This window comes from Cetorhinus maximus, chromosome 21 (assembly GCF_964194155.1).
Source record: "Cetorhinus maximus chromosome 21, sCetMax3.hap1.1, whole genome shotgun sequence".
Lineage (NCBI taxonomy): Eukaryota > Metazoa > Chordata > Chondrichthyes > Lamniformes > Cetorhinidae > Cetorhinus > Cetorhinus maximus.
The window spans coordinates 18,859,147-18,880,373 of NC_135899.1; the positions used below are offsets into that span (position 1 = coordinate 18,859,147).

The following is a 21,227-nucleotide window of genomic DNA, read 5'->3' on the forward strand; positions in this document are numbered from 1 at the left end:
AATTGAGCTTCTATTTGTTTCTTCTCTCCCCCTCCTTCTTTCCCCCAGCCCTACAGAGGTCCTCGCTGATCTTTCAGTTCCCAGTTCCCACACAGGGTTTATACCCGGAATGTTAACCTGGCTTCTCTCTCCACCTGTGACTGAGACCCACACCCATCAGTTTACAGCTGGCAGGAGGCAGGGAGCCGGTGTGAAATTATGGGATGGATCTGTTAGTGACCTTGAATCCCGCAGATTCTCAGCGGGGCCGAGTTTTTCCCGTCGTCATTCAATCCCGGGTGGAAGATGGGAAAGATTCTCCCAGTGAAAGTGTGGGTGAAAGTGTGGAGATGGGACATGTTGTCCGCATTGTAAAATGACACCTGTCCACCCTCATAGTCCAGGAAAACCCCGATCTTCCGGGGATTCACACTCGGGGTGAGGGGGGTCCGTGAGGGGGAGGTGGCGGCTAAATAACCTCTTCCGGGAAACAGCCCCACAATCCAGAATCCGGACTCGAGGATCAGGGAGTTTCTCCCTTTCCTGTTCACAGACACTCGGGCCACTCCGAGCCCCCACCGAGTCTTCTCCCCCACCTCCACCTCCCAGTAATGTCTCCCTGATGTGAATCCCTCTGATCCCAGGACACATTCCCAGGGATCAAACCTCTCCGGGGTGTCAGGGAGCCGCTGCCGTTTGTCTCCGAGCCTCACACTGGTCCGGTCCTCAGACAGGATGAGCCGGGGATTCGCTGTGTTCAGATCCAGAGTCAGAGAGGCTGGAGCTGGGGGAAAGTTAAAATAACACAGTCAGTGATTTAGAGAGAAGGGCTGGGGAGGGGGAGAGAGTGTGAGGAAGGGGCTCGGAGGGGGAGAGGGGGAGAGGAAGTGGGAGAGAGGAAGTGGGGGAGAGAGAGAGAGAGTGAGGGAGAGAGAGGGAGGGGGAGAGAGAGCGAGAGAGAGGGACAGAGAGAGAGAGAGGGAGGCGGGGAGAGAGAGAGGGAGGGAGAGAGAGCGAGAGAGAGGGACAGAGAGAGAGAGAGAGGGAGAGGGGGAAACGGAGCAGGAAAGAGATGGAGGCGGGGGGGAGGTGAAGTTGAGGAGAGAAAATGGCAGCAGAGGAGGGAGCAGGAACGTGGAGAGGGAGAGTGTGGGTGGACTGATGGAGAGGAAGAGGTGGCAGAGAGTGAGAGCAGGAGGGTTTGAGAACATGGGAGCAGGAGAGAGAGAGAGAGAGACCAGCATGACAGAGATTGAGAGAGTGGGTGAGAAAGAGAGGGTGGAGTAAAGAGAGCAGGGGGTTGGCAGGAAGTGTGTGGGGATGTGAGAGTGAGATGGAGAGGTAGAGAGTGCAGGGGGCAGGGAGAGTGTGATGGTGTGAGAGGGAGAACGAGATGGAGGGGTAGAGAGTGCAGGGGGCAGTTCGAGCGTGATGGTGTGAGAGGGAGAACGAAATGGAGGGGTAGAGAGTGGAGGGGGCAGGGAGAGTGTGATGGTGTGAGAGGGAGAACGAGATGGAGGGGTAGAGAGTGCAGGGGGCAGTTCGAGTGTGATGGTGTGAGAGGGAGAACGAGATGGAGGGGTAGAGAGTGGAGGGGGCAGGGAGAGTGTGATGGTGTGAGAGGGAGAACGAGATGGAGGGGTAGAGAGTGGAGGGGGCAGGGAGAGTTTCAAGGTGTGAGAGAGAGAGCGAGCAAGAACTGGAGGGCGAACGCAAATCGGGCAGAGTGAAAAAGAGAGAAGGGGAGGGCTTACAAGGGTGGGAGAGAGAATGTGAAGGTCTCAGAGAGAGTGGGAGACTGCTGAGAATGTGAACGAAAGCAGAAATGGGAGGGGCGAAAGTGCAGAAGAGGAAAGGGAGAGCGTGGGAGGAGGGGAGGGTGTGGGAGAGGTATAGCGGAATGGTGAGGAAAGGGGGAAGGAGAGGAAGGAGAGAGAGTGTCTGGGTCGGTGGAAGAGAGGGCGAAATGGGCCTGACAGGGACACAGGGTGGGGAATGGAGGTAGAGGGCGGGAGGGACTGATATTAGATCGAACAGGAGCATTGTTGAGAGGGTGAGTGCATGGCAGGAAGAGGGAGTGTGTGGGTGGAAGGGGAGAGAGAAAGATTGTGGGAAGGGCAGAGGTAATAATGAGAGCAGAAGTTAAAGAGGCAAAGAGAAAGGGAGAGTGGGAGGTGAGTGAGAGAGTGTGGGGACAAGGGGAGTGAGAAAGTGTGGGTGGAGAGAAGGATGGGGGAGAAGAGGGAGAGCGTAAGGACGGGAGAGCATGAGTGACAGGGTGTGGAAAGAGATAGTGATGCAGGGAGAGAGAGAGTATGAGAGAGGGAAGAGAGATTGTGAGAAGGAGAGCAGGAAGGGGAAAGATAAGGTTTGGGAGAAAGGGGGGAGGAAACAGCAGGCTGGAGAGAAAGAGAGCTGGAGAGAGTAGGTGGGGAGTGATACTTCTGCGAAACAGGTATGAAAATGTCACCACACAGATTGTATACAATCTGATCCTGTAAGGTACCAAAGAAAATTAAATTACAAGAACGCTATGATTAGGAGCACGGGTAGGCCATTCGGTCCCTCAAGCCTGCTTGACCATTCAATGAGATAATGGCTGATCTGATTGGATATATTCAATGACCCAGCCTCCGCTGCTCGCTGGGGAAGAGAATTCCAAACACTAACGACCCCCTGACAGAAAACAAATTCTCCTCATCTCAGTCTTAAATGGGAGACTCCTAATTTTAAAACTGCCCCCTAGTTCCAGATGCCTCTCCAAGGTAAATGTCCTCTTGGCATCCACCTTGTCAAATCCCCTCAGCGTCTTACACGTTTCAGTAAGATCACCTCTCATCCTTCTAAACTCCAATGTTTAAAGGCCAAACCTGTTCAACCTTTTATCATAAGATAATCCATTCATCCCAAGAATCAGTCGAGCGAATCTTCTCTGAACTGCGTCTTATGTAACTATCTCATTTCTTAAGTAAGGAGATCAAAATGGTACACAGACTTCAGATGCAGTCTCACTAAGACCCTGTACAGCTGTAGCAACAATTGCATAGTTTAATACTCGATTCCTCTTGCAATAAACATGAACATTCCATTTACCTTCCTAATCACTTGCTGTACCTGCAAAGTAATTTTTGTGATTCATGTACCAGATTGTCCAGATCCCTCTCTACTGTAGTGTTCTGCTGTCTCCCTTGGTACGTAGCGAGGCCAGACCCCAAAATTTGTTACAGTCCCAGACAAGACCCTCAAATTGCTAAGAGGATAAATCCATAAGATTCCATGTTTTGAAACAAACAGAAGAATTTTACTAACCAAGAGTCAACAATGCTAACAGATATTATTATCTCTTATATTCTAATATAAAGAATTAACATGAGGTAAACATTAATTAACAGGAAAACTGCGGTCGAACACACCACAAACCACATGTTTAATGACAGACACGAGCAAGGCAAATCACATGAACTTGCTCATAGTCTGCCCAAATGTCAATTATCACCATTAAGACCCCCCCGGAATAATGGAGGATCAAAGGATAAATATCAGCAAGGAACTGCAACACAATATTATTAGTTCAAAATAAATTACGAGAGAAATTAATGGGACTTAAAGTAGATAAATCCCCTGGACCTGATGATATACATCCCAGAATGTTGAATGAGGTGGCTGTAGAGAAAGTCGGTGCATTGGTGGTCATCTTTCAAAATTTGAGACACTTTGGAATTGTTCCTGCAGATTGGAAGGTGGCAAATGTAACCCCACTATTTAAGAAACGAGGAAGAGAGAAAACAGGGAATAACAGACCTGTTAGCCTAACATCAGTCGTAGGGACAATGCAAGAGCCTAAAATAAAGGATGTGATAACGGGACGCTTAGAAATAATGGGAAGCTTGGGCAGAATCAACATGGACTTGATGAAAGGGAAATCATGTTTAACAAACCCCTGTTGGAGTTTTTGGAGGATGTAACTAGGAGAATAGGGAAGGGGTAACTGGAGGATGTCATTTATTCAGATTTTCAGAAAGCTTTTGATAAGGTCCCACAACAGAGTGTGCAAACAAAATCAGAGCAAATGCAATTTGGCGCAATGTACTGGCATGGATTGAGAACTGGTTTATGGGCAGAAAACAAAGAGTAGGAATAAATGGGTCATTTCCAGGTGAACAGGCTGTGACTAGTGGGGTATCGCAAGGATAGGTGCTTGGGCCCCAGATATTCACAATCCACATCAATGATTTGGATGTTGGGATCAAATGTAATATTTCCAAGTTTGCAGATGGAAGTGTCAGTTGTGAGCAGGATGCAGAGATGATTGAAGGAGATTTGGAGAGGCTCAGTGAGTGGGCAAAAATGTGGCAGATGGAATTCAAGGTGGAGAAATGTGAGGATATCCACTTTTGTGGGAAAAACCAAAATGTAGGGTATTTCTTAAATGGAGAGAGGCTGGGAAATGTTAAGCATAAAAGGGACTTATGTGTCCATGTTCATGAGTCACTGAAAGCCGGTACAGCAAGGAATTTAGAAGGCAAATGCTATGTTAGCCTTTATTGCAAGATGATTTGGTTACAGGAGTAAAGGTGTCTTACTACAATTATATATAGCCTTGGTGAGACTGCATCTGGACTAATATGTGCAGCTTTGGTCTCCTAACATGAGGAAAGGTATATTTGCCATAGACTGAGTGTAATGAAGGTTCACAAATAAATTCCTGGAATGGAGGGATTGTCCTGAAGATGCAGAAAATTTGGATTTAATTTAAAGTGCCAGCTAGGACCAGCATCTAGGTTGCCAAAGCATACACAGACAATCACAGCCTTACATGAAAGCTAAAAACTTGTACAAAGGGCTCAGCTGTAAATTTGCAATTAGGAAATGGGAGACACACATGGGCAGGGACTCAGGATGACTCGATCAAGACATGGGGAAGGCCATTTAACACCGTCTGATAGCCTCGAATCACACCCAGTCAGCCCCCGTAAACCTTTTGTCTAGAACAAATGCACATTCTTTGGTGTCTCCCAAAAGGATAATGCCCAGTCTCTGCACTGCAATTACTGTACAAGAACACAATGATCAGATTATTGTGTTGTGGCCTTTGTCTAACTAGCACCATTAAGTTGTAACTGGTAGTAAAAAATATATTAACTGTGCTCATTTGAACCTCGGTGGAGAAGCGCCTGGATTGCCCAGCGTGAGCTGCCCACATGTGTAATAAAGGAACCACTTGAATATTGCATCTGGACTCCGAGTGTTGAAATTTTGTACCAGAGTATTCCTCGGACCTTTCAGTCCTGTGAGCAAAGATTAAATAGACGGGTCCTTTGCTCTCTGGAGTTTAGAAAAATGAAAGGTGATCTCATTCAAACATACAAAATTCTGACAGGACTTGACAGGATAAATGCAGGAAGGGTGTTTCCCTGGTTGCAGTGGTGGGGCAGTCGAGAACTAGGGGACACAGTTTCAGATTAAGGGGCAGGTCATTTAAGACCAAGATGAGGAGGAATTTCTTCACTCAGAGGGTGATGAATCTTTGTAAGTTTCTGTCCCAGACGGTTGTGGAGGCTCAGTTATTGAGTATGCGCAAGACTGAGATGGATAGTTTTCTACATATTAAAAACATCAATGGATACGGGGATAGTGCAGGAAAATGATGTTGAAGTAGAGAATAGGCCATGATTTCATTGAATGCCAGAGTGGGCTGGAAGGGCTGGACGATCTACTCCTGCCAAGAGCAGTTCTACTCCAGTATCTTGAAAGGGTTAAACAATTTTAGTTAGAATTGCCTGTTAGTAACAATAAAATATAAGCAGAAAAGCAGAACGGGAGAATAGCAGATGTGTTTCAGACAGAATAAGAAAGGAGATGATGGGCAAGGCAGTAGAACAAAGAACAAGGCCAGGGAGTGAGTGGCTGTTGTAGTCTGGAGGCACAGACTCCTGCACAGTCAGCAGGAGATGGTGGTCTTGCGAGGATGAGAACAATGTAGCGTGTCTGTACACACGGGAAATAAGTGACAAAAGCCGAAGGCCTCTTTAAGCATATGATTGTGAATTGACAAGATTAGATTACGAGTCTGTGACTAATTGTGTATAAAAAGATTTCGCTGTAATCTGCACAGCTCGGTCAAGACTGCCCCATGCTGTCTCTCCCTACGTACGCTTGAATCACTAATGAAAGATCGTGGCCTGTACCTGAGTCTCCTGGTAGTTTGTAAGGCAAATTATAACCTGCTGATAGCAGTTCCACTCCAGCATCTCAACACAGGGACGGTCCCAGCACCTCAGCTGAGCTGCTGCACCAACTGCTGCTCCCAACTCTTTTAACTCAATACAAATGAACACAAATGGTTGTTCACTGACCTTTGAATTCACCTGTTAACCTGTGATCTCCCAGCAGGGTTCAGCCCCCCCTTGCCCTGAGACAGGATCTGAATGTATCAACCCTTGGTACATTCTGAACCTTAAATGTTACAATCTCCAGACAACACAAAGGTTATTCCCACAGGTGTGAATTTACAATCGCTCTACGCCGAAAATACACAGTCAGAACTCCAACAATATAGTTTTAATCATCCTCTCTATTAAAATAATACGTTGCCTTGATATTCTTCCTGCCAAGTGGACAAGTTCATGAATTTGGACATTATAATCTACCCGATAAATTAACTAACAATTAATCTATCAAAATCCTTTTGTAGACTCTTCATGTGCTCTTAACAAGTTAAATTCCTAATATCTTTGTGTCATGAACAAATTTAACTACCATACATTCGGTCCCTTCATCCAAGTCATTGATATAGATTGTAAATAGTTGAGTTCCCAGCGCTCATCCCTGTGTCACTCCACTAGTTACAGCTCAGCAACCCAAACACAGGAGCGGGATTGGGAGAAAGAGAGAGAAAAAACGTGTGAATAGAGAGAGGGGAGAGGGAGGGGGAGGGGAGGGAGAAAGGGTAATGAAGGAGTGAGAGATTGGGAGGGGTGGGGGTGTGGTCAGTGAGTGGACAGAGTGGAGCCAGAGTTAGCTGGAGGGAACAGTGACAATGGTGGAAGGGGAGGGCCGAGATGGTGGAAGGGGGAGTGGAGAGAGGTTGGGAGGTGGAGCGGAGAGAGAGCAAGGGAGAGGGAGGGGAGAAAGAAAGCTGGAGGGAAAAGAGGGGGGATTGCGAGGGACAGTGCGCGGGACAGGGAGGACAGGGAGAGTATGGGACCGAGATGAGGGAAGATGTGCGGAATAGGGAGGGAAGACTGACTGGAGGGAAGTGAGTTGGAGAGGGGATGAATGGGGAGTGGAGTATGTGTAGGAATGGACGGAGAGAAAGAACAAAGGCCACGGGATGGGAGGTGGAGGGGAGCAGGGGACCAGGAAAGTGAGATGAGAGAGAAAGCAGGTGAGGAAGGAGGGTAGTGAGGAAAATCTGCAGGGGGGGAGGCAGAGGGCACATAGGAGCAAGAAATCGAGGAAGGGAGGACAGGTGGGGGGAGGTTAGAGGGAGTGGGTGGCGAGTATAGAGAGTGGGGGAGGGGAGAGAGCAGAGATGCGGGAGGAGCAAGTGCAGATTTGGGTGGGTGATATTGGGGAGACAGTGGGTAGGTGAGCGTAGAGTGTGAAGGGGCCAGGCAGCAGTGGGAGGGGGATGGGCATTGTGTCATCCAGCGTGGACAGGAGCATTGAGGAGCTGAGAAAAACACTGCTGCCTCCCCCATCTCCATATTGTAAACAGGAAAATAAATGTGCTCAGCTTTTCACTGTCGCCCACATCCATGTCCAGGAAACCCAAGGCTCAGGGCTCGAGTCTCAGGACATCCCAATTTTTGGACAGACTCCAAAACAGCACCAACATTAGCAGATGGATGGCGCCGAACGCCTGTTTTCATAACTGTCCTAGTCCCTTAAAAACATCCCAGCCCAATTATGAGTTGGACTAGATAACGGAATCTTCTCGCGCAGAAGGAGGCCATTCAGTCCATCGTACTTGTTCAGGCTGTCCAATTTAATCTTCTAGTCCAGCTTTTTGCCCGGAACCCTGCATATTAGTCCATTTGAGAACATGTTCAATTCATTTTTGAAAGTTCCTATGAAATCCACATTTTCAGATAATGAATTGCAGATCATGAACATAGTCTGTGAGATTTCATTTTTGCTCATTACCCCTCTAATTCTTTTGGTGATTATTTTAAATCTTAGCCTTTAGTTACAGACACACTTACCAGAGTAAACAGATTCTCCTGATCTGCTCAATAAAGCCCCCATAATTCATATTCCTGCATTAAATCTCCCTTTAAACTTCTCTGTTCTCGGGAGAGCATTACCAGCTTATCCAACTACCCTGTAAACTGAAGTCCCTCATCAGTGCTATTGTGCTGGTAAGTACCCCCTGTACCCTCTCCAATGTCTTGACATCCTTCCCAAAGTGTGGTGCCCAGAAATGCAGAAATTACTCCTCCAGAGTCCTATTTGACGTGCTCATTGGTGCAAACACTGCACCTGAAACTGCTCCTTTCTATACCCGTGCACTTGCACACGAGGGACATGTTCACCATCCAGATTTTCTCATCCAGAAGGCAATCAAGAGTCAACAGCAGATGCTCCAAGGTGACATGGAGACACAGAGGGAGGGGTTGAAATTTGTCATGGACGGTTGTGTGACTTGGACAACACTGAAGTAGCAGCTTGGAACACATTCCACTCAATATCTGTTTCCATTAACTCCGATGGAGATTGATATTGAGCACGATGTAAGCTGGGTTACTGATTTACTGTCTGATTTTCACATATTGCGTTACCATCCAAACAAGGTTTACTCTTTCTGAAACTCTTTTTCAACTGTTTAAAAATAAAGACAGTTTTAACTAAACACACAGACATTTCAGGACATGTCATTGAGGTGGTGGCTCACCAACAGGCACTCCATCTACAGCAACTTTCATAGACAATGGCCTCTCTGGATATGTGTGAATAGCTTTCTTACTGCCTTATCAAGATACAGATATTACATCCATAGCTGGCATACACCTGGAGATATCCCCTGCTGAGAGCAGGAAATGACCACATGCAGGTGGAGGGATTGATAAGGCATGAAACACAATTGGATGACTCGAATCAAGGTATTAACTTATATATCAAGGGACCAGGGTCAGAAAGGGATATAAAGCCACAGCCACAAGGACAGCCAGCAAAGCGTGACATGGTCAGTCACAGGAAGTCGTGCAGGAGAAGTCATTCAGCAGACTGACCACGTGGGAATGGGCTCCGACAAGCGGATCTCACTGAACAACTGGTGTTGGAAGTGTATATTAGTGCATGGTTTGTTAATAAAGGTTTTGAGGGGTTGTTTAGGTTGGGCCTGTACACATCAGATCTCAGGGTCGGGAGGGCATGTGGAGGTGGATCAGAATAATGCCCAGTGGAACGAAGGGAGGTTCAAGCATGACAGAGGGGAGTGGAAAGCTGATATTGGGTGGGTTAATGTGATGGGGGGAAGTTGGTGGGTGGCAGGGGGAAGGGTAGAAGTTGGCGGATGAAGTTTGGAAGGTGACACACACCATTCTTCAAATCTGGCGTTGACCACGCAGTCAGTCAGTAAGTAAGATGCCTCGAAGTGGGAGCAAGGTCTTTTTGGTGGGTGGTGCTCAAGGTCAGCGCAAATGGCCGACTAAAGGGACACCCTAATAATTATGAGGTAACTGGATGTCATCCATGTTCAGTCGTGTTCTCCCCTCTATGGTGAAGCCCACACGTCAGCAGGTTTATGCCCATCTCATCACATCGAGATCCCAGCAAGGTATGGAGCTTCCTTTCATTCTGTCCATTCGCCATCAGCTGCAGTCAGAGGCAGGGTTGAATGGAGAGAGAGAGGTGGAAGCCTCCAAGGAGCACCGGTGGTGGCCAACTCATGACTCCAAAACTCCATACCCCCAACTGAATGGTCATGCCTGACAAGGGCTCATGTGTTTAGTCTTTCTATGTTACCAAGGCACTGGTCTCTTTGTAGGGTCTCGAGGGTAGTGGAGGGTATTAAAGGAACTATCTCGGTGATTGCCGGGCAGGATCCTCAGGGACAAGGAATACCCCAAGCAAAAATGGCTGATGATGCCAGTTCACCACCCGCAGAGTACTGCTGAGGAGATACAATGATGGCTATACCCCCACCAGGTCCCTGACTGAGCAGATGAGTGAGCTCCTAAAGATGAGGTTCAGATGTTTGGATGGCTCAGGCAGTGCTTTCCCATACTGAGAATGTCTCAGATCATCATTGTCTGCTGCACCCTGCACAGCCTCGTGATACAAAAGGGGGATGTGTTGCCTGAGCGAGACATGGGGAAGCAAGATGTCTGCTCCCATGAGAAGGACAATGAAGGGGATGGGAGGGCCAGGATGTGGCCAAACCACATGCAGAGGCTATAGCTGGAATATGATGTGGTAGACAGGCCCATACCAATCTGATAGTTACCAGATTCCAGACAGAGTAAGCTTCCGGGACATTTGTTGAACTTTTTGGTTTTCTATCCATTGGAGGCTGGAAGGCCCCAGCACCTTCTTGTTTACTGACCATAGGTTTCTCAAATGTACCTTTATTTATGAGAGCAGAATTAAATTGCAGTAGTGACATCTTCCCTGCTGTTGGTTTGAGCCTTGCATGTGCTCAACTATAATAAAATGCTGAACCCTGGCGCCAAATGCGCTTATTAGGATCTGCACCATCTTCTGCAACCTCAGGCACCTGTAAGTAGAATTGTGATTTCAGCAATGCACTGACAAAGTCCTGAACACGACAGATTGGAAGGAATGTCAAATCTAAACTTTCCAGAGATGCACTATCCTGATTGGGCATTCTGAATACACTTGTGTGTCACTGACTGAAAGCTGACGCATTGATCCCAAGTGAAGCCCTAGATGGGTCCATTATTAAAGAAGTTCAAGGCGGGCGTGACCTTCAACGCCACCAGCATTGGATTCCCTCCAAGCCCTTGTGGCCGCAGCTCATTGTGGAGAAGCTGGCAGATAGATCCCGGGATCTACGAAGCCACCTCCAGCATTGCCTTTCACCCATTTGTAGATAAGAGCACCGCCTGTGATACACCTGTGGCCAGGCCAATGGCCACCATCTTGACTTCCCTGAGGCCGGTTCTTGCTAACCCTGACACCTGCTCTCAAAGGGGAGCCGACCTAGCAGAGAGCTCTTTCAACCATAACCAGACAGGGAGGAGCAACATGAGAACGTTTGACCCCTATAAATCGCTGCTCCTTGCATATTGATGAGAAATTTTCATGTTCCTGCGCCCCCCCCCCCCGGTCACCACTCACACATCATAATCGCATATCCCTTGACATGTTTATCGTGCCAACAAGTTTAAGGGTTACTTTGTAGTCCACTCACTGAGTGCCTCACCTGCACTATGCTTTGCTGAGGTGCAAGGCCCCTGACCCTCCAGTCACAGAGACCCCTACAAGTCTGAGTCTCAGATGGACTTTAGCTTAAGTGGAAGACCGTGATCTGTCATTGTGACACCCACAGTCAAGGAAAACTTCTTTCCTGCATGGACCCTGCACAGGACAGTTAAAGCTGCTGATCATTCACATGGATCTCCTCACAGTCCTCAGCACAGGTCCAATCGACACTCCCTCTCCTCATGCTCTAAACAAGCTACGATCCTTCAATGATATCCAATGCACTTTGGTTAGACACATGGCAGCATGATATCATCGCCATAACAGAAACCTGGCATACGGAGGGGCGAAAATTGCAGATTACCATCCCTGGATATAGAGTTTTCAGGCAGGGTAGAGAGGGGGATAAAAAAGGTGGGGGTGTAGCATTATCGATTCAAGAATCAATGACAGCTGAAAGGAGGGATGACATCCAAAATGAAGCATCAAATAAGGCCCTATGGGTGGAGCTCAGAAATAAAAATGGGGCAGGCACACTACTAGGAGTGTACTCAGGCCCCCAAATGGTGGAATGGGGCAAATATGTAGGCAAATTTCTAAATGCAAAAACAATAGGACGGCAATATTTGGATGCTTTAGCTACCCTAATATGAATTGGGATGCAAACAGTGTGAAGGGCACAGAGGGCACAAAATTCTTGAACTGCATTCAAGAGAACTTTCTTAGCCAGCACATAACAAGCCCAACGAGAGGGGGCGCAATTCTAGATTTAGTCTTAGCAAATGAACCTGGGCAAGTGGATGAAGTAGCAGTGGGTGACCATTTTGGAGATACTGACCATAAGACAGTTAGATTTAACACCATTATGGAAAAGGGTAAATAGAAAGCAGGGATTAAAGTTCTAAATTGGGGGGAGACAAATTTTACAAAGCTGAGAGGTTAATTGGTGAAAGTGGACTGGGTAGAGTCATTAGACGGGAAAATGTTGTCAAATCAGTGGGGGTTATTCAAAAGCAAGATTCTATGGGCACAGTGGAGACATGTCCCCATAAAAAGAATGGTGATACTGACAAATCTAGAGCCCCCAGGTTACACAGAAGCAGACAGGTCAAGATGAAGCAAAAAAAGAAGGCTCATGGCAGTCACAAAAAGCAAGTCTAGAGGAGTATAGAAAATACATGGGTGAAGTAAATATGTAAATTAGGAAAGCAAAGTGAGGATTTGCAAAAATGTTGGCAGGTAAAATCATATAAAACCCTAAGGAGATTTGCCAGTACATTAAGAGCAAAAGAATAACGAAAGGAAGGGGAGGGCCTATCAGAGATGTACATGGTAACCTGTGCGTTGATGCTGAGGATGTGGGCAGGGTTCTCAATGCGTACTTTGTCTCAGTCTTCACTAAAGAGAGGGATGATGCAAACATTCTAGTTCAAGAGGAGTAGTGTGAAATATTAGATAAAATAAGTATAGTGAGAGAGGAAGTAATGGAGGAACTGACATCCTTGAACGTGGATGTATAACCAGGACCACATGGATTGTATCTCGGGCTGTTAAAAGAAGCCAGGGAGGAAATAATGGATGCCCTGAGGATTATGTTCCAATCCTCACTAGAGACAGGTGAGGTACCAGATGGTTGGAGGTCTTTGAACATTGTACCATTATTTAAAAAGGTTGTGAGGGATTGGCAAGAAAATGATAGGCTGGTCAGCCTGACTTCAGTTGTGGGCAAATTATTGGAATCAATTCTGAGAGGCAGGATAAAGTGTCACTTAGAAAGGCATTGATTGATCAGGAATAGCCAGCATGGTTGTGTAGGGGAAGATCATGTCTTACTAACTTAATCAAAATTTTTGAGGAACTAACAAGCAGGATTGATGAGGGTAGTGGAGCAGACATTGTCCACATGGATTTTAGTGAGGCATTTGACAAGGTCCCACATGGCAGACCGGTCAGGAAAGTGAGATCACATGGGTCACAGGGAAGGTGGTGAGTTGGATCCAAAATTGGCTCAGCAACAGGAAACAAAAGGTAATGGTCGATAGATATTTTTGCAAATGGAAAATGGTTTCCAGTGGTGATTGACAGGGCTCAGTGTTGGAGTCCTTGCTGCTTGATGCATATATTCATGGTTTGGGCGTAAATGTGGGAGGTATGATTGGGAAATTTGCTGATGACACAAACATTTTCCCTGTAGTTGGAAGTGAAGAGGGTAGCTGTTATCTCCAGAATTATATCAATGGTTTTGTTGAGTGGAAAAATTGAATTCAATCCGGATAAGTGTGTGTAATGCATTTGAGGTGGGGCTGAGGAACGTTGGCGTGCATGCCGCATATACTGGAAGGTGGCAGTACAAGTGGGTACAGTGGTCTAGAAACCATTTGGAATGCTTTTCTTTATTGGATGAGGTATTTAAGTCCAAGGCAAAGACGTTGTGATGGAACTGTATCAGATGCTGGTTACCACAGGGCACAGATTTACAGTGGTTGGTAAAAGGATTAGAGGGGAAATGAGGAAAATATTTTGCACCCAGAGGGTGATGGGCGTCTGGAAGTCTTGGCCTGGTTGGTGATTTAGGCTGAAATACTCAACTCATTTGAAAGGTACCTGGATCTGCACCTGAAGTGTTGTATCCTGCACAGCTATGTACCAGGAGCTGGAAATTGGGATTAAAATGAGCGGCTAGTTTCTTTTTTCTTTGGCTGGCGCAGGCACAATGGCCTGAATGGCCTCTTACTGCGCCGTAGCTTTTCTATCATTCTATGGTTGCAAACCTTTTATGTGAGGACTACTGCCACCTTTGATAAAGGAGATAAAGTAGACGAGCACGACACCAAAATCTCCATGTGCGGTCGACAAAGGATTTAGGCAAATGCACAAACATCTCTTTAATATTACACCCAAATCCCTCTTGCAGTCAAGAATAATGTGCAGCCTCTGATTTTCTACTGTTAAGAAGACAGCGTAGAGCTTCAGTCTCTTAGCCTTAAAACTGCATCCGTGCCATTCACATAGCAGATTTAACACTGATTGAGTACTCGTGGCAACCACCACATCTCACATCAGGGCAACAGCTGCAGGAGAAACAATGACCTCGATGATCCATCTTGGTCTCCTTCCAACGTTACCAATGTCATAGATGCCAGTCTTCAGCTGAGGCAACTGACTGCACATGGTCACAAGTAAGGGATGAACTCACTGGATACAGCAAAGGCAATGGACACTAACAACATCCCAGCTGTAGTACTGAAGATTTTAACTCTGAAATTAGTGACACCCATAGCCAAATTGTTCCAGTCGACTTACAACACAGCCATCTGTCCGACAATGTGGGAAATTGCCCAAGTATATCCTGCCGACAAAAAGCAGGACAAATGCAATGCGGACAATCAATGGTCCAACAGCCTACTCTCAATCTTCAGGCAAGTTGTAGAATGTGATGTTGACAATGCCATCAAGTGGCACTTACACAGCAATAAAATGCTTATAATCCTCTGTTTGCGTTCCACCAGAGCCACTTGAAATCGAATCAGTTAGATAAAAATGAAATAAAGATGGGCAGGTGATGTGTTGCAGTTGCAGCAGGTGGGGACCAGAGGCTACCCGTCTGATTCACGGCAACCACATCTGCAGTAAGTGTCTGCAGCTTGAGGAACCTCAGCTCCGAATCCGTGATTTGGACAGTGCAATGCACTGGAGAGGGGTAAAGTTACCAGCACATTTTGTTCCAGGAGGCAGTGACACCCTTAGGTATTCCGATCTGTTCAGTGGTCAGGGAAAGGGAAGAAAGTCAGGTTAGAAAGTCCAGCCTTTGCAATTGCCCAACAGATTCAAAGCCCTTGCACCTCATGTGGACGAGAGCATGAATGCAGGGAGGATGAGCAAACTGACTATGGCACAGTGGTGCAGGAAGCTATCCAAATGCAAAAAGGAATGTCATTGTAGTAGGGGACAGGTTAGTTAGGGGGATAGAAACTCTTCACTTCAGGCAAGTGCATGCATTCCAAAGGCTGTGTTGCATGTCCTGTGCCAGAGTCAAAGTAATCCTCTCAGGGCTGGCGAGGAACTTGGAGTGGGAGGAAAAGCATCCAGTTCTTATAGTCCCCGTGGATACTCATATTGATAGGACTAAGAAAGAGGTTCTACTGAGAGAGTATGTGCAGTTAGGCACTAAATTCAAAGGTAATAATCTCTGCCTGAGGCATCAGCTGTTTGGCATGGAGTGAATACGATCAGAGAATTGAATGTGTGGCTCAAAGATTGGTGTTGGAAAAATGTGTTTCAATTCATGGGGCACTGGCACTAACGCTGGGGAAAAAGTGAGTGAAACTATTAGAATGGCCTTCACTTGAACCAAGCTGGAACCAGTGTCCTGGCAAATTGTACAACTAGGTCTGTGGAGAGGACTTTAACCTAAAGAGTGGGGGAGGGGGAGGAATTGTTCATGTGTGGGGAGGTTTTGAACATACATGAAGGCCCTGCCTTTTCAACCTCACCCCACACCTGAGGTGTGGTGACCCTCAGGTTAAACTCACCACCAGTCGTCTCTCTCTAATGAGAGCGCAGCCGATGGTCCTCTGGGACAATGTTGACTTTCACTTCACAGTTTTCATTTCCTTACTTAAGGGAGTTATATTTATGTCTTCGAAGCAGTTCAGGGAAGGTTCGCTAGGCTGATTCCTGGATGAAGGAGTTGTCTGATGAAGAAAGGTTGAGACATTTAACCCTATACTCTTGAAGTTTAGAAAAATTAGAGGTGATCTGAGTGAAACATATGTGATTCTGAGGGAGCTTGATAATGTTGATAGTGGGAGGAAGATTCCTCTTGTGGGGGTATCTAGAAGCAGTGGACATAGTTTATAAATCAGGGGTCTGTCTCCCTTTTGAGATAGAGATGAGAAGGAATTTCTTCTCTTTGAGGGATGTTAGCCTTTGGAATTCTGTTCCACAGACAGCAATGGAGAAGAGGCTGTTGTATAGACTCAGGGCTGAATTAGACAGAATTTTGAACGACAGTGGAGTTAAGGGCTATAGCGAACAGGTAAAAAGGGCAGTTAAAGCCACAGTTAGATGAGCCATGATCTTATCAAATGGCGGGACAGGTTTAATGGGCCAAAAGGCCTCCTGCTGCTCCTATTTCTTATAATCTTATGATGATCATACGACCACAACCCCTCACTGGAGGAACGTTGGATTTCCTGTTTCCCTCACACCCCTGGAACTTTGGAGCTCATTTATTCCCTTCACAACTGGAATTATAGTTAGGAAAATTAATATAAAAGTTTTACCAGGGTCAATGGAATTGATCATTTCCCTCCAAGCTGTGTACTGTAAAGGTCCTAAGAACTTTCCGATAGACAGGGCTGCAACATCTGCTACTGAGACTTTCGGAGTGTCATCACTAATCCTGTAAATATCAAAGAATTAATGCTATAAATTCATCCCATTTGAGCATTTTAGACATGATTTAAATGGTGAAGCTACCCCAAAATGCATATCTTTCAGCATTTTTCATATTAGAACAAATGTGATAGAAAGTGAAATTTCTCTCTATAACTGAGCAAAAGATAACTTTGAAACGCAAGGGCAGAGGATGGAAACACTCATGTCCTGCAAAAGGCCCACAGCCTGATAACAAATTAGTTGCTTGTATATCACAGATCACAGGAGAAGATAAACATTTAGCCTGTCCACTTGCTCTATTACAAACAAAGCTTGTAGAATAAAAGCAAAGGCTGAAAACACTAACCCAACTCTCCGAGACACCTGCTCTCCTCTTCTTCTGGCCAATTGAATATCCCTGATTTTAATCACTTCACCATTGGCAGCTGGACCTTCATCTGCCGAGGCCCTGAGCTCTGAAATTCCTTCTCTAAACCTTTCTGCCTCTCTATTTCTCTTTCTTCCTTTAAGACATTTTAAAATGTACCTCATCTTTGGTATTAATATCTCCTTGTGGTTTGGTGCAAATATTGTTTTATATCTTAAAACACGTTTCTGCTGTTGCGTTGATCTTTTTCATTCATTCACAGGGCGTGGGCTTCGCTGGATAGCCCAGCATTTATTGCCAATCACTAACTGTCCCTTTAGAAGGTGGTTGTGAGCTGCCTTCTTGAACCCCTGCAGTCCAAGTGGTCTAGGTACACCCACAGTGCTGTAAGAGAGGACGTTCCAGGAATTTGATCCAGTGGCAGTGAAGGAATAATGATATAGTTCTAAGTCAGCATGGTGAGTGGCTTGGAGGGGAGCTTCCAATTAATGGTGCTCCCACACATCTTCTGCACGTGTCTTTCTAGATGGTAGCAGTCATGGATTTGGAAGGTGTTGTCTAAGGAGGCATGGTGAGTTCCTGCAGTGCATCTATTAGATGGTACACACTGCTGCCACTGTTCGTTGGTGGTGGAGAGAGTTAATGATTGTGGATGGGGTGTCAGTCAAGTGGGCTGCATTGTCCTGGATGATGTCAAACTTTTTGAATGTTATCGGAGCCGCACTCATCCAGGCAAGTGGAAAGTTCATCATGCTCCTGAAATGTGGCTTGTAGATGATGGGCAGGCTGAGTTACTCATCGCAGGATTCCTAGCCTCTGACCTGTGCTTATAGCCATTGTATTTATATGGTTAGTCCAGTTCAGTTTGTGCTCAATGGTATCCCTCAGGATGTTGATAGTGGGGGATTCTGTAATGGTAATAGCAAGCGACGGAATATCAAGTGGCGATGGTTAGATTCTCTCATGTTGGCGATAGCCATTGCCTGGCACTTGTGTGGGGAAAATGTTACTTGCCAGTTGTCAGCCCAAGCCTGAATATTGTTTAGGTCTTGCTGCATTTGGACATGGAGTGCTTCAGTATCTGAGGAGTAACAAATGGTGCTGAACATAATGCAATCATCAGCGAAAGTCCCCACTTCTGACTACTTATGATGGACGGAAGGTCAATGATGAAGCAGTTGAAGATGGTTGGGCATAAGACAGTGCCCTGAAGAACTCCTACAGTGATTTCCTGGAAATGAGATAATTGACCTCCAACAACCACAACCATCTTCTTTTGAGATAGTTATGACTCGAACCAGTGGAGAGTTTTCCTCCGATTACTATTGACTCCAGTTTTGCTAGGGTTCCTTGATGCCACACTCGGTCAAATGATGTAATGTTCCGTCACTCTCACCTCACCTCTGGAGTTCAGCTCTGCTGTCCATGCTTGAACCAAGATTAAAATGAGGTCAGGAGCTGAGCAACCCTGGCAGAACCCAAACTGAGCGTCAGTGAGAAGGTTATTGCTTAGTAAGTGCCACTTGATAGCAATGTTGAAGACTCCTTCCGTCACTTCACTGATGATCGAGAGTAGACCTACGAGGCAGTACTTGGCCAGGTTAGATTTGTCCTGCTTTTTGTGTACATGATATACCTGAGCAATTTTCCACATTGCCGGGTACATGCCAGTTGTACTGGAACAGCTTCGCTAGGGGTGCGATAAATCCTGGAGCACAAGCCTTTAGTACTATGGCCAGAATATTGTCAAGCCCCATGGCCTTTGCAGTATCCAGTGCCTTCAGCCATTTCTTAATATTACGTGGAGTGAATCAAATTGGCTGAAGACAGGCATCGGTGATGCTGCGGACTTCTGGAGAAGGGCGAGATGGTTCATCCACTGGGCACATCTTGCTGCAGATGGTTGCAAATACTTCAGCCTTAATCGTTTGCACTGATGCGCTGGGCTCCCCATCATTGAGGGTGGGGTATTTGTGGACTCTTCTCCTTACGTTAGTCGATTAATTGTCCACCGCCATGCAACGCTGGATATAGCAGGACTGCAAAGCTTTGATATGATTCATTGGCTGTCAGATCACTTATCTCTGTCTATCCATTGCTGCTTCCGCTGTTTGACATGCAAGGAGCCCTGGGTTGTAGCTTCACCATGTTGACACCTCATTTTTAGGCATGCATAGTCCTGCTTCCGGCATGCCCTCTTGCACTCTTATTCAACCAGGGTTAATTCCCTGCCTTGGAGATAATAGTCGAGTGCAGGATATGCTGAGCCATGAGGTCACAGAGTGTGGTTCAGTACAAATCTGCTGCTGCTGATGGCCAACAGCGCCTCATGGATGCCCAGTTTTGAATGAGGGTATCCTCAATGTGAAGGCAGGAGTTCATCTCCACAAGGACTGTGCGGTGGTCACTCCTACTGCTGCAGTCATAAACAGATGCATGTGCGGTAGGCAGATTGGTGAGGATGAGATCAAGTACGTTTTTATCCTCTTGTTGGTTACCTCATCACCTGCCACATACACAGTCTAGCAGCTATGTCCTTTGGGACATAGCCAGCTCGGCCAGTAGTGGCGCTTTATGAAAAAATCGTTCATGAGATGTGGGCATCGCTGGCTAGGTCAGCATTTACTGCCCATCACTAATTGCCCTTGAAAAGTTGGTGGTGAGCTGACTTCTTGAACTGCTGCAGCCCATGTGGTGTAGGTACAGCCACAGTGCTGTTAGGGAGGGAGTTCCATTAACGAGTCACTCTTGGTGATGGTCATTGAAGTGCCCGATCCAGTGTATATCCTGCACCCTTGCCACTCTCGGTGCTTCTTCCAAGTGGCGTTCAACATGGAAGAGTACTGATTCATCAGCCAAAGAGTATGTGAGGGAGGGGTGGGGGGAGGGTGTTGGCAAACGGGTTGCTACGTGGTCATCATCAGTATGTTTCCTTGCCCATATTTCACCCGATGCCATGAAACTTCATCGCGTTCCGAGTCGATGTTAAGTACTCCCGGGGCAACTCCCTCCAAACTTTATACCACAGTGCCGCCACCTCTGCTGGGTCTGTCTTGTCGGTGTTAAGGATACAGGTCAAGGTTCTATACTGGAATAAAAACAAAACCTGTTCCCACTTAACATGTGACTGTCTCGGTTTGGTCAGGAGCCTTGCAGGGACATGGATGGTCGACACCATGGAAACATGGACGGTGTGGCTCTCTCAGGGTCAGTCGGAAAGCCACAGCCGCACTAACAGCAGTCTGCAGCCTGCAAGTGAGCACTTCATGACTGCATGGCATCTTGCAATTTAATACAATCATGTGGACCAGTTATAAGAAATCTAATTTAATATCTGCAATAAAACATGTCATAACAATAAAAGACTAGTGCTTAAACCATAAGCAGAGTTATTGTCGCCCGATGAACGGCACTTTAATGTTGCGATGGTAACTAGAAAAGAAATTCATAACAAAACCTTTCTGAGTTATTTTACCAAATTGTGCAGAGTTTCAGCTGAAAACATGTCCTACCTTCTCTTCCGACAAGCTTCCTCCTGAAATAAATGAATCACGAACAGTGAGGAGCACAGTAACAGATTTAGAAACATAGAAAGCTTACGGCACAGAAAGAGGCCAGTCGGCCCATCCTGTCTGCGCCAGATGAAAAACAAGCCACCCAGCCTCATCGCACTTTGCATCATTTGATCCCCAGCCCTGCAGTTTACAGCACTTCATGTCAATATCCAGACAGCTTTTAAATGAGCTGAGGGTTTCTGCCTCTACTACTCTTACAGGCAGTGAGTTCCAGATCCCATAACCATCTGGGTGTAAAGGTTTTTCATCATCTTCCCTCTCATCTTTCTATGCACTTTAAATCTGTGCCCCCTGGTCACTGACCTCTCTGTTAAGTAAATAGGCCCTTCCCCACCCACTCTATCAGGCCCCTCACAATTCGGTATATCTCAAATCTCCCCTCAGTCTCCTATGTCCCAGGGAGAACAACCCCAGCCTTTCCAATCTTTCCTCATAGCTGCAATTTTCTAGTCCTAGTAACATCCTTGTAAATCTCCTCTGTACCCTATCTAATTCAATTACTTTTCTGTCATGAGGTA

At 46.4% G+C, this 21,227-nt stretch overlaps 1 protein-coding gene across 1 annotated transcript in view; it reads right to left on the bottom strand.

Moving 5' to 3' along the window:
* Positions 1 to 212: 212 nt before the first annotated feature.
* Positions 213 to 21,227, bottom strand: part of LOC144695532 (uncharacterized) — a 91,263-nt gene continuing 70,248 nt past the window's right edge. The window contains exons 11-13 of the mRNA XM_078566408.1: positions 20,647 to 20,669; positions 16,653 to 16,771; positions 213 to 763 (exon numbers count right to left, since the gene is read on the bottom strand). Of these exons, the coding sequence (XP_078422534.1) occupies positions 213 to 763; positions 16,653 to 16,771; positions 20,647 to 20,669 (693 nt within the window). The remainder of the gene's footprint in view (positions 764 to 16,652; positions 16,772 to 20,646; positions 20,670 to 21,227) is intronic.